This window comes from Tachyglossus aculeatus, chromosome 13 (assembly GCF_015852505.1).
Source record: "Tachyglossus aculeatus isolate mTacAcu1 chromosome 13, mTacAcu1.pri, whole genome shotgun sequence".
Taxonomy (NCBI): domain Eukaryota; kingdom Metazoa; phylum Chordata; class Mammalia; order Monotremata; family Tachyglossidae; genus Tachyglossus; species Tachyglossus aculeatus.
In genome coordinates, this window is record NC_052078.1 from 6,779,650 (window position 1) to 6,795,122 (window position 15,473).

A 15,473-nucleotide genomic window follows, 5' to 3' on the forward strand; every position below is an offset into this window, starting at 1 on the left:
TGGAAAATGGGGATGAAGACTGTGAGCCCCACGTGGGACAACCTAATCACCTTGTATCCCCCGCCCCCAGCGCTTAGAACGGTGTTTTGCGCATAGTAAGCGTTTAACAAATACCATCATTATTAAGCGATGAGTCCAGTGCTCTGTACACAGTTAAGCGCTCAGTAAATACGACTGAATGAATGACTGACCTGCCTCGGGGAGGGGCCGGCCTGGCGCGGCTCCGCTGTCCAGCCTTCGTCCGGGTAAGGGAGGCCGGGGGCGGGGGCGGGGGCGGGGGCAGCCCCCTGCCCGGGCGGTCCTGCTCCCGCGGCTCTTCAGCGGATAGGAGTTGGGGGGCCGGGGGGCCGGCCTCGGGAAAGTTAGCCGGCAAACTTGGGGAGGGGCCGGGGGGCGGAGAAGGGGAACGGAAGGGGAAGGGAAGGGGAAGGGAAGGGGAGGGAGAGGAGGGAGAGGAGGGGAAGGGAAGGGGAAGGGAAGGGGAGGGAGAGGAGGGGAAGGGAAGGGGAGGGAGAGGAGGGGAGGGGAGGGGAGGGAAGGGGAGAGGAGGGGAGGGAAGGGGAGAGGAGGGGAAGGATGGGAGGGGAGGGGAGGGAGAGGAAGGGAAGGATGGAAGGGGAGGGGAGGGAGAGGAGGGGAAGGATAGAAGGGGAGGGGAGGGAGAGGAGGGGAGGGGCGGCCCCCGGCCCGGCGGGATGAGGGTGTCGGGGGAGGCGGCCATCAGCTGAGGTTTTGACGTAGGGGGGGCGAAGGAGGAGGAGGAGGAGAAGGAGGAGGAGGCGGCGGCGGCGGCTGGCTTTCAGGCAGTCTTATTTGGGGGTTCGGGGGCCGTCGGGGAGCGATGGGGAGCCGGGCCCGGGCCGCGGCGGCTCCCCGGGGGCGGCGCCCCTGAACGGCCTGCATCGCCCCGGGACACACACACACACACACACACACACACAGAGACATACACACAGATACACACGCACTCCCACAGACACACAGACTCACAAGCACAGACATACACACAGAGACACACACACACCCCCAAAGATACACAGACACACACACACACACACACCCAGAGACACACACGCCCAGAGACACACACAGACACACAAAAACAGACATACACAGAGACACACGCGCCCAGAGACACACAGACACACACACCCCCCCAAAGATACACCCAGAGACACACACGCCCAGAGACACACACAGACACACAAACACAGACAGACACCCAGAGCCACACACACACCCCCCAGAGCCCCACACGCCTACCTCCATCCAGGCGCGCCTGCCGCTCGCCCGCCACCGTCGGCCGGGCCGGGCTGTTGAAGGGTCCAGTCGGGCCCCGACTTTCGTCCCGGAGCCAGGGGTGGGGGAGCCGGTCCCGGCATGGAGTGGCCCCTGAACGCGAGCTGCTGCTGGGCCGCGTCCCCACCGGCGCCCAACCGGAGCCGGGGCCCGGAGGAGCGGCGGCTGGGGGGCGGGGGGCCGGGGGGCCCCTCGGGGACGGCCCCGGGGGCCCCGCTGGCCCTGCTGGCCCCGCTGGCCCCGCTGGCCCTGCTGGCGCTGGCCACCTTCCTCTGGAACGCGCTGGTGCTGGCCACCATCGCGCGGGTGCGCGCCCTGCACCGGCCGCCGCACAACCTGGTGGCCTCCATGGCCAGCTCGGACGTGCTGGTGGCGGGGCTGGTGATGCCCCTGAGCCTGGGCCACGAGCTGTCCGGGCGGCGCTGGCGGCTGGGCCGGCGGCTGTGCCAGCTGTGGGTGGCGGGCGACGTGCTGTGCTGCACGGCCAGCATCTGGAGCGTCACGGCCATCGCCCTGGACCGCTACTGGTCCATCAGCCGCCACCTGGACTACACGCTCCGGGCCCGCAGGCGCGTCTCCAACGTCATGATCGGCCTCACCTGGGCCCTGTCGGCCGTCATCTCCCTGGCCCCGCTGCCCTTCGGCTGGGGCGAGACCTACTCGGAGGGCGCCGAGGCCTGCCAGGTCAGCCGCCACCCCTCCTACGCCGTCTTCTCCACCTTCGGGGCCTTCTACCTCCCCCTCGCCGTCGTCCTCTTCGTCTACTGGAGGATCTACAGGGCCGCCAAGTTCCGCATCGGCGCCAGGAACACCAACAGCGTCACCCCCATGCCCCGGGACGAGGAGGTGGGTCGTCGTCCATCGTATTGATTGAGCGCTTACTACGTGCGGAGTCGGGCCTTCTCCTTCCCCCCACCCGAGGAGGAGGAGGAGGAGGAGGAGGAGGAGGTGGGTGGTCTTCACTTCTCCCCCCCCCTCCGAGGAAGAGGTGGGTGGCCTTCTCTTCTCACCCCCCTCCGAGGAGGAGGAGGTGGGTGGTCTTCTCTTCTCCTCCCCCCCCTCCACGAGGAGGAGGAGGTGGGTGGTCTTCTCTTCTCCTCCCCCCTTCGAGGAAGAGGTGGGTGGCCTTCTATTCTCGCCCCCCTCCGAGGAGGAGGAGGTGGGTGGTCTTCTCATCTTCCCCCCCCCCCCCACCCCGAGGAGGAGCAGGTGGGTGGTCTTCTCATCTCCCCCCCCACCCCAGGAGGGAGAGGTGAGTGGTCTTCTTCTCCCCACTCCCGCCCCAGGAAGAGGAGGAAGGTGGTCTTCTCTTCTTCTCCCCCCCCCCCACCCCCGAGGATGAGGTGGGTGATCTCCCACCCAAGGATGAGGAGGTGGGTGGTCTTCTCTTCTCCCCCCCCCACCCCAGGAGGGGGAGGTGAGTGGTCTTCTTCTCCCCACTCCCGCCCCAGGAAGAGGAGGTAGGTGGTCTACTCTTCTTCTCCCCCTCACCCCCGAGGATGAGGTGGGTGATCTCCCGCCCCAGGAAGAGGAGGTAGGTGGTCTATCTCTTCTTCTCCCCCTCACCCCCGAGGATGAGGTGGGTGATCTCCCACCCAAGGATGAGGAGGTGGGTGGTCTTCTCTTCTCCCCCCCCCCCCCCCACCCCAAGGATGAGGAGGTGGGTCGGGTCTTTCCTTCTCCCCCTTCCCTGAAAAGGCAACTTTTGGCACGGTGCCGCATGAAACCAAATGCCGCCCCACCCATCCCAAAATCTTCCTTCTTTGGGATCTTTCTGCCTCTCTACCCTGTCTCAAACTCGCCTGAGCCCCTTTAATAATAACAATAATGATGATGATGGTATTTGTTATGCACTTACTATGTGCCAGGCAACGTACTAAGCACTGGGGTGGATACAAGCAAATTGGGTCGGGCACAGTCCCTGTCCCCCAGAGGGCTCACAGTCTTAATCCCCATTTACACTTTCTGTAAAATTGGGGTTAAGACTGTTAGCCCCACATGGGACATCCTGATTACCTTGTACGTACACCAGCACTTAGAACAGTGCTTGGCACATAGTAAGCGCTTAACAACTATCATTATTATTATTACTATTATTGTTACAGATGAGGGAACTGAGGCACAGAGAAGTGAAATGACTTACCCAGAGTCAAATGGTGGAGCCGGGATTGGCACCCATGACCTTCTGACTCCCAAGCCCATGCTCTATCCACCACGCCATGCTGCTGGCATTACCTGGACAGCCGTTTGGGATAATAATGATGATGGTATTTGTTAAGCGCTTACTATGTGCCAAGTACTGTTCTGAGCACTGGGATAGATTCAAGGTCATCAGGTTGTCCCATGTGGGGTGCTCAGTCTTCACCCCCATTTTACAGATGAGGTAACAGGCACAGAGAAGTGAAGCGGCTTGCTCAAGGTCACACAGCAGACATGTGGCGAAGCAGAGATTAAAACCCATGTCCTCTGACTCCCAAGTCCGCGCTCATTCCACTACGCCACACTGCTTCTTGCTAGGCTGTAAACTCTTTATGGGCAGGAAATGTATCCATTAATTCAGTTGTATCAAACTCTGCCCAGCCCTTACGACAGGGCTGTGCACATAGTAAGCATTCAGTAATTACCACTGATTTCAGGATAACACCAGCAGTTGAGATTTCACCGGGAAGCACCCATTCTTTCTTTTCCCAGGATATATCCAGAGGACAGCAGATATCTTGGATCCAGTGATTGCCGCTAAGAACCCCTTTTTTTAAGAATTCAAGGTGACCGTCAGGTCCCTGTGGAACTTTGTCTCAGAGGTTAAAAGTGAAGTTTTAGGGTAAAACTGAGTCTGATGGTAGCTTGGCTACCAGCCTAAGTGAAGGCTTCAAGTGAGCCCACTGTTGGGTAGGGACTGTCTCTATATGTTGCCAACTTGTACTTCCCAAGCGCTTAGTACAGTACTCTGCACACAGTAAGCGCTCAATAAATACGATTGATGATGATGATGAAGTGACGTCTCCAGCTGGAGGGAAAAGAGGCCCCTATCTACAACGGGAAGGAGAGCATTGCAAGCCAGCTGGCCTGCTGAACCGGCCACGGATGAGCTGTACTGAGCAAGGGTCAGGAATAATGTACAACTCCGGGCACCTCAAATGAAAAGAGCAGGTTTTAGCACAGACATCTCTGCACAGGCAGCCTCGTCTTGAGCTCTGAATTTGTTGCACAGAGTCACGGATGGGTGAGGACTTTGCGTGGCCATACGTGGTCCCCAACCCTCACTCTCCTCCTCCACTACTATTTCCCGCTTGGCTTCCCGATGCCTGTTTTGCGCCCCCACTTCCTGTTCTCCCCCAGAGGGAGAAAGCCCTGGCGCTGCAGAGCCACAGTGGGTGGGAAAAGGTGGGTTAGACCTCCCTGAAGCTGGCCGGGCAGTTTCGATGACGTGGAGCCCCGCAGAGATGGATCTGTGGAAGGGATTCTGTTGTCCCCTGTGCCCCCTCAAATTCTGTGGCCAACCTAGGCTATGGCTTTGTGGCAGGTTGGGGGCAGAAGGCAGGGCAAGTCTCTGAAGTAGGTGAGCAACTGGCCGTCAGAGTTTAGATCTGTTTCTGCTTCTCAGCTCTTACAAAACAAGTACCTTAGTACAGCTCTGCACACAGTAAGCGCTCAATAAATACGATTGAATGAATTGAATGAAAAAGTACCTAAGGGGTCCTGGAGGATGAATGCTAACTAACGCTCAGCACACTGATACAATATCAGCATTCGTGGACTTTTAAGCCACCAGGCCGTCTGCGGCTACACTGCTTCTTACCGATTGCTGTCCCCATCACCCCCTCCTCTCTCTGGGATTTTAGGCTGCATAATCAACACTCTGGGCACTCTGGAGAAGTCACCTTGTTGAGAGCCTTGATCATGTCACTACTTCTTACCGACTGCTGTTCCCATCACCCCCTCCTCTCTCTGGGATTTTAGGCTGCATAATCAACACTCTGGGCACTCTGGAGAAGTCACCTTGTTGTGAGCCTTGATCATGTCTTCTGACTGATGTGCTTTCCCAAGCACTTATTACAGTGCTCTGCATACAGTAGGTGCTTAAATATCATTGATTGATGTACTTATCACAAGTCTGGGCAATGTGAAAGCTGCCACCACCACCACCTCCTCCTCCTCCCCATGACTTGCTCTCTGCACACCAACTTCTTCATGAAATAATTTATAGGATAGGCTAGTGAAAGCGGGCCTCATAACCCATTTGGTCCTCTGAAATATGCCTGAAAGGGAAGCCTGTTCATTGTTTTACAGCTGAACTCTTATCTGTGTAAGGGTGTTAGCTCCAGGTACAGTGTCTGTATCTTAAGAATGCCCAGATCATTTTCAGTTTCAGACAGTCCTCTCCTAATGCACCCTGAATTAGAGAACACTCCTCACACAACAAGCAACAGGGTAAAATACAATCCACAAGTGGCGGGGAGGGTGGCGGGTATACCGGGACAAGGGAAGGGCTTGCCCACAGCACTAGTAGAAGAGTGAGTACTGTATTGTGACGTCCATAATGGGAGGTTCTTCAAGAACACAACTACCCGCATCATGAGAGAGCTGACAGGCTCAATCACTGATGCCCAGCATTTTGTCCTATCAGTCGATACCATCCTTTGCACTCTGTGAGCTCTTTGTTTTAGCAGTAGCCTGGCATTTGTCCCTGGATCAGTCCACCGCCCCATTTATTCGATCACCTGAAATGGCACATATTCAGGGCTTAAAATCCAAAATGGCCAGGGTCACAGGGAGCTACTTACTCTCTGTCTCCTCCCAGCTCCCGGTCGGGCCTCTCTTCCAGACTAGCCCAACTTTCTACGTTTTGGGAAGGGGCAGAGATCTCCCCATCCAGCCGGTCCACTTTGCCCAGCTTCCACCCAAAACACTCAGCCAGGCCCAGTTGGCCCAGGTCACTGAGACTTGGGTGTAAGCTCCTCGTGGGCAGGAGGTGTGTAACTTTTCTGGTACTTCCAAAACATTTAGTACAATGCCTTGCTTCTGGTGGGTCCTCATTAATATGCCATTACTACTGCTACTGTACAGCACCTCCAGGTATCACCGGGAGGACAGGCCTGTTTGGCAACAAGTCGATCTGTGGGTGCATTATGGGGGAATGGGTCTCATCCCTCAGACTGCCCCCAAGGCCTGGGGCCGGGACAACCATTAGCCTAGACTCACCTGTTCACGTAGATAGCCGGCAGGAGTCAAGGAACCCGTCTGAAATTTCCGCTTATTCCTCTGCAGGTGAAGGAGGCCACACAGCAGCCCCAGATGGTGTTCACGGTCCGTCACGCCACGGTCACCTTCCAGACCGACGGGGACACCTGGAGGGAGCAGAAGGAGAAGAAGGCGGCCCTCATGGTGGGCATCCTCATCGGGGTCTTCGTGCTCTGCTGGATCCCCTTCTTCCTCACCGAGCTCATCAGCCCCCTCTGCGCCTGTGATATCCCCCCCATATGGAAGAGCATCTTTTTGTGGCTGGGCTACTCCAATTCCTTTTTCAATCCCCTCATCTACACGGCTTTCAACAAGAACTACAACAGCGCCTTCAGGAACCTCTTCTCTAGGCAGCACTGAGCACCTTCTGGGTGAAGGGGAAGAGATCCCCCCCCCCCCCGCCAAGGCCCCCCAAAATGTTAGATTATCCCCTCCTTCTCCGTCCTCCAACAGTCGCAGAGACCCTTCAACTTTCCCACAGGGCCAGGGAAATTGCAGGTTCCCATGAGCCTGTCCCTGTTCACCTGAACTCCTGCCCATACCTAGAGACTATGGATGGCAATGGAAATCTAGAAACTCATATCCAGGCAGACCCTAGAGGTGGTTTGAGACTCCGTGGTAGCCACAGCCTCCTCCCGTCCAGCGTCCCCTATTTCCCCAGACCCTGAGGCTGGTTGACTCCCTGTTTCTCCCGGAGACACTGTAGGGGTCTCTCAGGAGAGATGTGGGCCAGAGTCGACCCTGCTTATCACAGGTTCACCTCTGTCCCCCAAACTAGCCCTTCTCTTTTTTTCCCCTTCTGGCTCCTCTGCAGATTTCTACCTTGAAGGAAAAGCCTTGAGGGTAAAGCTATTGAAAAAATGTCTCAAGACTCCACAGCAGTGAAGCATGGAGATGCCTGCCTGAATCCTGCTAGCCCACTCACTCAGGGGCAGAGCTGCAATTCCAAGCAGAGTGAGTGAGAAGCTCCCCAGGCCTTCGGGGAAATTGCAAATCGTGACTATTTATTCTGCTTCTTCTGTTGAGAATTGGCTTGGTTTGTAGAGACAAACAAAATGTCACCCTCACATTGTAGGAATTCTCCATTCCGCTTTTGTGGATGAAGCGATTTGCCAGAACAGATCTCAAGAAACATGTTGATTTTTCTATTGCTGCTGCTCTAAGTTTAAGGGTCCCGGGGGCTCATTCTAGATCCAGATCTCTTCAGTTGTAGATTTGGGTGTCGTGTTTAATAAGCGTCATGAAAGGATGCTCATTCCTGAGAACTGGAGCGAGGTGGGACAGTAGGTATGTCACCAGAAGGTCAGCGAGTCCCAAAGCAAAAAAGACGTGACCTTACCCAGCTGCCAAAGGTTCACGGGATACTTATCCCGAGAGGATTGTTCAGCTTTACCCCGATCTGGAAAGTTACTTGGGGAGTGCAGCTTCATTTAGAATAAAGCACATGATCTTCAATGCTCCCGGCCGCCCAGAGAGACCAATAAATCCACTACCAGTCAGCCAGTAGCCCTCAGTGAGCATCCCAGAGGTATCTAACCCAGTTTGTCCCCATTTTTACTGGATCTGAAACTTAGTGGGATCTACAAGCAGGAGGAATTTGCATCCTAATTCAGGTAATGATGATGATGGCATTTGTTAAGCGCTTACTATGTGCAGAGCACTGTTCTAAGCGCTGGGGGGATACAGGGTGATCAGGTTGTCCCACGTGGGGCTCACAGTCTTAATCCCCATTTTACAGGTGAGGGAACTGAGGCTCAGAGAAGTGAAGTGACTTGCCCAAGGTCACACAGCAGACATGTGGCGGAGCTGGGATTCGAACTCATGACCTCTGACTCCAAAGCCCTGGCTCTTTCCACTGAACCACGCTGCTTCTCGATGATCAGAGGTAGATGACCAGAATGCCCTCCTCCCTGCCCAAATCCTTCAATATTTAACCCCCCTCTCTCCTAGGTTTTATCTGTCTCTCCCTGTTAGACTGCAAGCTCCTTGAAGGGGGTGGGGGTGGGAGTTCTTCATTCTTCCTTGGAACATCAGCCCCAGCTACTATTGAGTTCCTTTTGTGTGCAGAAGCCAGGGCTGAAGGCCTTACAAAGCTTTCACCACCCTGTGGTTGGTTCAAGATGTGATCGGCTTGGTTTGGATATCTCTGTTTACCTTTCTGACGCCTAGAGCCTGAAGTAATGCCAGGTAAGGGCTCTGGGCCAGAGAGGCCAAGTCCTAGCCTCCTCAGTCGGGGATAGGATGGCCGAGAGGAGGGAGACTTATTTTTTTTTTTATGGTATTTGTTAAACGCTTACTATGTGCCAAGCAGTGTTCTATGTGCTGGAGGAGATACAAAATAATCAGGTTGGACATAGTCCATATTCCACAAGGGGGTTCACAGTCTCAGTCCCCATTCTACAGATGAGGTAACTGTAGCACAGAGAAGTGAAATGACTTACCTAAGGTCACATAGCAGACAGATGGCAGAGATGGGATTAGAACCCAGATCCTTCTCACTCCCAGGTACCCACTAGGCACTGCTGCTTCTCTAGCATCTGACCATGTGAAAATGACAGGAATGAGCAGTGACCCCAGGCCTGGTGTGGGAGCATGGGAGAGGGCACTTCCCCTCAATGCCAGGGGAGGTTGGGGGTCCAGTCACTATTATGGGTGAGTTTTGTGGCAATATCTGGGAACTTTTCCTGTTGCACTTCCATTTGAGATAGAGAGGAGATTAAGCTTCAGCCCTGAGCGTACCATGCCATCCTAGAAGCAGCGTGGCTCAGTGGAAAGAGCCTGGGCTTGGGAGTCAGAGGTCATGGCTTCTAGTCCCGGCTCCGCCACTTGTCAGCTGTGTGACCTTGGGCAAGTCACTTGACTTCTCTGTGCCTGTTACCTCATCTGTAAAATGGGGATGAAGCCTGTGGGCCCCACGTGGGACAACCTGATAATCTTGTATCCTCCCCAGTACTTAGAACAGTGCTTTGCACATAGTAAGTGCTTAATAAATGCCATCATTATTATGATGATGCCAAAGCTCGAGGCCCTTTGATGTTTTGGACCCACACCCGGCCCGCTGAGGGTCAAAAGGGGGTGTGACACCCAGTTAGGATTTGTGGGCCTGACTTACCAAGGGAGAGCAGATGCACACACACCCCCATCCCGTTCCCCCTGCCACTAATTGTGTCAGTAACCATTTGCTTAAAACCCAAGACCGGGAAGCCTTTTAGTCTACGGCCGCAGCACCCAGCACCTCATTCTGGAAAGGGGCCTCTCTCTGCTCTGTGTTGGCAAAGGGGACAGGGGGCTGGAGTCTACCCTGAACAAAGCAATTGTCCATATTTTTCACCCCTTTCTAGGATGGCTCTGAAAGATTAATGACTTAATAAAATGCTAAGGAAAGGTTTTACTGGTGCTCAGCTGCCGCTTTGTCCGTGGCCAGAGGGCACCAACCCAGCTCTTTGGTTCTAATAGAACCAAGCACCTGGCTCATCTGGTTGGAGCGCTGGGAAGGGGCAGTGAGGCCAGAAGCAAACGGAAGGAGATGGCTGCCTCGCCCTCCAGCCAGGCCAGCCCATCTGTTCCACTGAGCAGAATCGGGCTGCTGGGCCACATGTTACTGGCTCATCTGCTCACTTTTCTAGCTCGAAGAGGAAGGGGGGAACCAGTCCCTGGGGTTCAGGGTTCCTGTGGCCCCTGGAAATCTCCATCTCCAGCCCAGATCTCTCTCCCTCTCTGCAGTCTCGCGTTTCCTCTTGCCTTCAAGGCATCTCTACTTGGATGTCCTCCCTTCACCTCAAGACTAACATGTCCGAAACAGAACTCCTTATCTTCCCACCCAAACCCCGTCCTCCCCCTACTTTCCCATCACTGTAGACGGCACCACCATCCTTCCTCTCTCACCGCTTGGTGACCACTGTTGCCCTGGCTACTGAAGGCCCTTCCAGTCTGAGAGCATGGTGTGTTATTTACTGAAAGCTTACTGTGTGTAGTAGGCGCTTGGGAGAGTACAATGAAACAATAAGCAGATACATTCCTTGCCCACAGAGAGCTTACAGTCTAGAGGATATATTGATATATAAGTAAGGGAGCTGGCTGGTCTGGCCCCTCTCCTGACAGGGGTCTGAGGAGCAGGACTGGTGCTGGTGTTCTGCTCCTTAAATCCCGCTCCCAGACTCCATACACCCAGAGCAATAGTGGTCCCTGACCCATGCTTCCTTGGCTCCACTGAGCTGGAACAGTAGGCAGTTTAAGGAGCAGAACTACCCCAGCAACCAAGAATTCTGCACCTTGGCCTCTTCCCTGCCCTCCTCCAATCTGGGGTTGCCGAGCTGCCTGCTCTGGTCCTGCAGCCTCGATGTGAAAGGGAATGGAAGTGTGGGGGTGTGGGGAGACGACCCACATCCGGCCCCTCTTTACCTGAAAGCAGAGGAGATTCAAGTTACTTGTCCATATCCTGACTTCCCCGGGCTGTGGAATTGGCAGAATCGGGGCACAGACACATTCAATCACATGAATGTCACTGTTTATTACTGTATTGTGCTTTCCCAAGCACTTAGTACAGTGCTCTGCACAGGGTAAGCACTCAAGAAATAAGATCGAATAAATATATACCATCCACCCTTTGGGGTTCTGACTGAATTCACTGTTCCCCTGTCCCCCCACAGATAGGGTCCCTAAGAATGATCAGCTGTAGGATTATGGTCCAAAAGGGAATGAGCATGATTGGGGTGGGGAGGATAGAGTTTCTCCCAGTTCCCACTTGGAATGCCAGTAAGGCTGATGCTGATGGGAGAGCTCAGTTTCCTGGTGACAGGGGAAGCTAAGGAGACACTTTCACAGTTTGTCAAAATTTTCTCCTCCCAGCTTAAAAGAACCCCCCAAGAAGGGTGACCTTACCCTAAAGGATCCAGACCTATAAATAGTTTAGAAGTCAGCAAAGACTGCATCCAACTGAGAAAGTTCCCTAATCACACACTGTTATCAGAGCAACAAACTGGCAACTCTAATCTTCTCCCTCGAGGCCTTTTAAGGCTAATAGACTAGATCCCTGAGAGCCTTAACCCAATCACTAGGAGTTTTTCTTTATTTGGGTTTAACTAAAACTGCATTACCAAACTGCTTCCCAAATCAGCATTATATTTCCATGCCTTTTAAATGCCTGGCACACTTTCCAGCAAGTAGAAAGAGCCTGAGCCTGGGAATCAGAGGACCTGGGTTCTAATTCTGATTCTACCCCTTGTCTGCTGTGTGACCTTGGGCAAGCCACTAAACTTCTGGGGGCCTCAGTTACAGTTGCTGTAAAATGGGGATTAAGACTGTGAGCCCCATGTGGGACAGTCTGGGTCGACCCTGATTGCACCATTTTTATCCCAGTGCTTAGTACAGTGCTTGGCACACAGTGAATGCTTAACAAATACCAAAAAACAAAAATCTAACCCCCTCTATCTCCTACTTTATATAAATTTACCAATCCAAGTAGAAGATGCAGTCTTTACTCTTCTGTTATTGATGCTGGGCATGAAGGAGACAGGGCAGAATTCATTTAGGGGTATACCCACTTGCCTGGTAGTAAACAAATAAAGGAATCCATTAGATTCCCCTTTTGCTACAGGAAAAGCCTAAAGCCCTCAGCCTCAGAGTACCCCTTTAAGATGTGATTGTAGTTATTAAACATGTATATATGTATATATGTTTGTACATATTTATTACTCTATTCATTTTACTTGTACATATCTATTCTATTTATTTTATTTTGTTAGTATGGTTTTGTTCTCTGTCTCCCCCTTTTAGACTGTGAGCCCACTGTTGGGTAGGGACTGTCTCTATATGTTGCCAACTTGTACTTCCCAAGCGCTTAGTACAGTGCTCTGCACACAGTAAGCACTCAATAAATACGATTGATTGATTGATGGATGTGTGACTTTGGGCAAGTCACTTAACTTCTCTGGGCCTCAGTTCCCTCATCTGTAAAATGGGGATGAAGACTGTGAGCCCCACATGGGACAACCTGATCACCTTGTAAATTCCCCAGTGCTTAGAACAGTGCTCTGCACATAGTAAGTGCTTAATAAATGCCATTATTATTATTATTGTTATTTTGTTAGTATGTTTTGTTTTGTTCTCTGTCTCCCCCTTTTAGACTGTGAGCCCACTGTTGGGTAGGGACTGTCTCTATATGTTGCCAACTTGTACTTCCCAAGCGCTTAGTACAGTGCTCTGCACACAGTAAGCGCTCAATAAATACGATTGATTGATTGATTGATTAAACACAAGATTCTGAGTGAGGAACAGTGAGGCTGTTCCCCACTTCTAGACTGTGAGCCCACTTCTAGACTGTGAGCCCACTTTCTAGACTGTGAGCCCACTGTTGGGTTGGGACTGTGTCTATATGTTGCCAGCTTGTACTTCCCAAGCGCTTAGTACAGTGCTCTGCACACAGTAAGCGCTCAATAAATACGATTGATTGATTGATTGAGGCCTAGTGGAAAGAGCATGGGCCTGGGAGTCAGAGGACCTATTTTCTAATCTAATCTGGCTCTGCCAGTTGTCTGCTGTGTGACCTTGGGCAAGTCACTTAACTTCTCTGTGCCTCAGTTTCCTCATCTGTAAAATGGGGACTTAATTCCTGTTCTCCCGCCTACCTAAACTGTGAACCCATTAACTTTTAAATGCTGAACAAACAAGTACCATAATCATCATCATCATCAATCATATTTATTGAGCGCTTACTATGTGCAGAGCACTGTACTAAGCGCTTGGGAAGTACAAATTGGCAACATATAGAGACAGTCCCTACCCAACAGTGGGCTCACAGTCTAAATCTACATCATAATGTACTAAGCATAATAAAGGGACAAGCCACGTTTCCTACCCAAAAGGAGCTTACCCTCTTAACATCGAGTGATATGAATGACAGAGTGCTTCTGAAAACAGGTGAGGGGGAAGGCAGTAATCAATCAATCAATCGTATTTATTGAGTGCTTACTGTGTGCAGAGCACTGTATTAACCGCTTGGGAAGTACAAGTTGGTAACATATAGAGACAGTCCCTACCCAACAGTGGGCTCACAGTCTAGAAGGGGGAGACAGAGAACAAAACCAAACTTATTAACAAAATAAAATAAATAGAATAGATATGTACAAGTAAAATTAATAGAGTAATAAATATGTACAAACATATATACATATATACAGGTGCTGTGGGGAAGGGAAGGAGGTAAGACGTGGGGGATGGAGAGGGAGAGGAGGGGGAAAGGAAGGAGGGGGCTCTGTCTGGGAAGCCACCTTGAGGTTCAGTAGAGAAGAAATTGAGGTGGACCAGCTGTTCCAGTCTATGTGGAAATATGCAAGTTGCTCCATGGGGGCAGCAGAACTTATCCGTCTTTGCTGAGGGAATCATCAAGTCGGGTGGAACCTCCATCCTCTTCCCCTGGAGGCCTCCCAGTGGGAAGGGGCAGGGAAGGAGTGCTGAAGGACCCAAGGTGGAGAATTAAAACATACTTAGTCCTCTATCCTCCTCCTCCTCTACCCTCTCCTACTGCTCTGGCGGGCCCTCTTCTCTCATCTCCCTCCCACTCAAGCACCATTGAAGCTGGTGGTGGTTCAGCAGCCTGAGGAGGAGAAGCCGTCACAACAGAAAGGCACAAAGTGAAGTGAAGCTTCCCTCTTTCCCCATTTCCGCAGCCCACCCCGTCACAGTCCTCTCACCACCTGCACCTTACCCTTCTATTTCCCTTATTTCCAGTTCCTCTTCTTTCCCTGCTGCTGTGAGAGATGCTATAAAAATTACAAAAATAAGGCACACAAGAAACAGCGGAAGGACTGGGAGGAAGGGGAGGGGGAAACTGGGGGAGAGGGCAGGAAGAAGGGGAACAACCTATAATTTAAGTGGAAACAAAGTAATCCATCCAACCAGAGCTAGTCTCACTCCAGGGCCTAGGTCTGAGGTAGTGCTGTAAAGAGTGAAAAGATCAGAACAGTAGATAACTTCTCTTTTAATCCCCCACCCCCCAGCCTCCAGAGGTGTACAGACCTGCAGTTTACCCAGCCCAACCTGCAGGTACCTTCTTCAAAGTGTGGATTAGGTAACTGGTGTTTCCTATGGCATGGTAGCAGAGAAAGACAAACTTTCATTTACCAAATTTTGGAATATTTTATTGGATCAACCACTGCCATCATTAAACAGAGCCAACTTGAACCTTTCCGGGGGACCATTTATTAATTGGCTTCGAGCACCATGTGTAAAATGTTTCTTTATTTTTCTTGGCCAAACACCCACTTGACAAACGGTTTCTTCTGGATCCATTTCTAGCTCACCTGCTGCCGCTTCTGAGTTTCCTTTTTGAAATGTACAACTAAGTTATTCATCTGATTCAGACTGAAAGTTCCTGCCAAGCACAGCTGTGCAGTTAGTTCACTCAGATCAAGCACTTATTCCCAGCTTTAATGTTGGCCAAAGTCACTCAGCTCACCAAAAAGGGAAACATGTTTCCCCAGGGCACCGTAGGCCATCGCGTTAGAGTGTAAGCTCCCTGTTTGCAAGAAACATGTCTTGGGAAACTATCATACTTTCCCAAGGGTTTAGTACAGTGGACACTCAAATACCACTACTACTACTGCTATTTATTGGAAACTCATTGAATGCAGAATAAAGAGTATCAAATTGACTCCATCAGCTGGCTAAAGTTCAGGATGCCCTGTCGGAAGCAATAATGCAGCTTGTGTAACCACTGTATCTGGTGATTTAGAGATTTACACTGGTTCTGATGTTCTAAAACAAAAGAGAAGACAGGACGTTTCTGGAATCAAAAAGAAGAGTAGTTTTTAAGCACTTGAAGAAGGATTTGGCCACCGAAGAAATCCTAAGTAGCTACTGCTGAAACATTCATTCTTCATCTGATAACTGAAGTTCCTTACTAATTCATCCTTATTTCACCCTTCCTAGTGTAT

General features: G+C 51.9%; 1 protein-coding gene and 1 long non-coding RNA gene across 2 annotated transcripts in view; one reads left to right on the forward strand and one right to left on the reverse strand.

Moving 5' to 3' along the window:
* The first annotated feature begins 1,272 nt into the window (after positions 1-1,272).
* Positions 1,273-8,221, forward strand: HTR5A (5-hydroxytryptamine receptor 5A). The gene is made up of 2 exons (XM_038755984.1): positions 1,273-2,145; positions 6,568-8,221. Exons 1-2 carry the CDS (start codon positions 1,381-1,383, stop codon positions 6,898-6,900), a joined length of 1,098 nt encoding a protein of 365 aa, XP_038611912.1. The 5' UTR covers positions 1,273-1,380; the 3' UTR covers positions 6,901-8,221.
* The window catches only part of LOC119936396, a 94,643-nt gene continuing 85,665 nt past the window's right edge, over positions 6,496-15,473 (reverse strand). The window contains exon 4 of the long non-coding RNA XR_005453729.1: positions 6,496-6,647. This is a non-coding gene — a long non-coding RNA (uncharacterized LOC119936396). The remainder of the gene's footprint in view (positions 6,648-15,473) is intronic.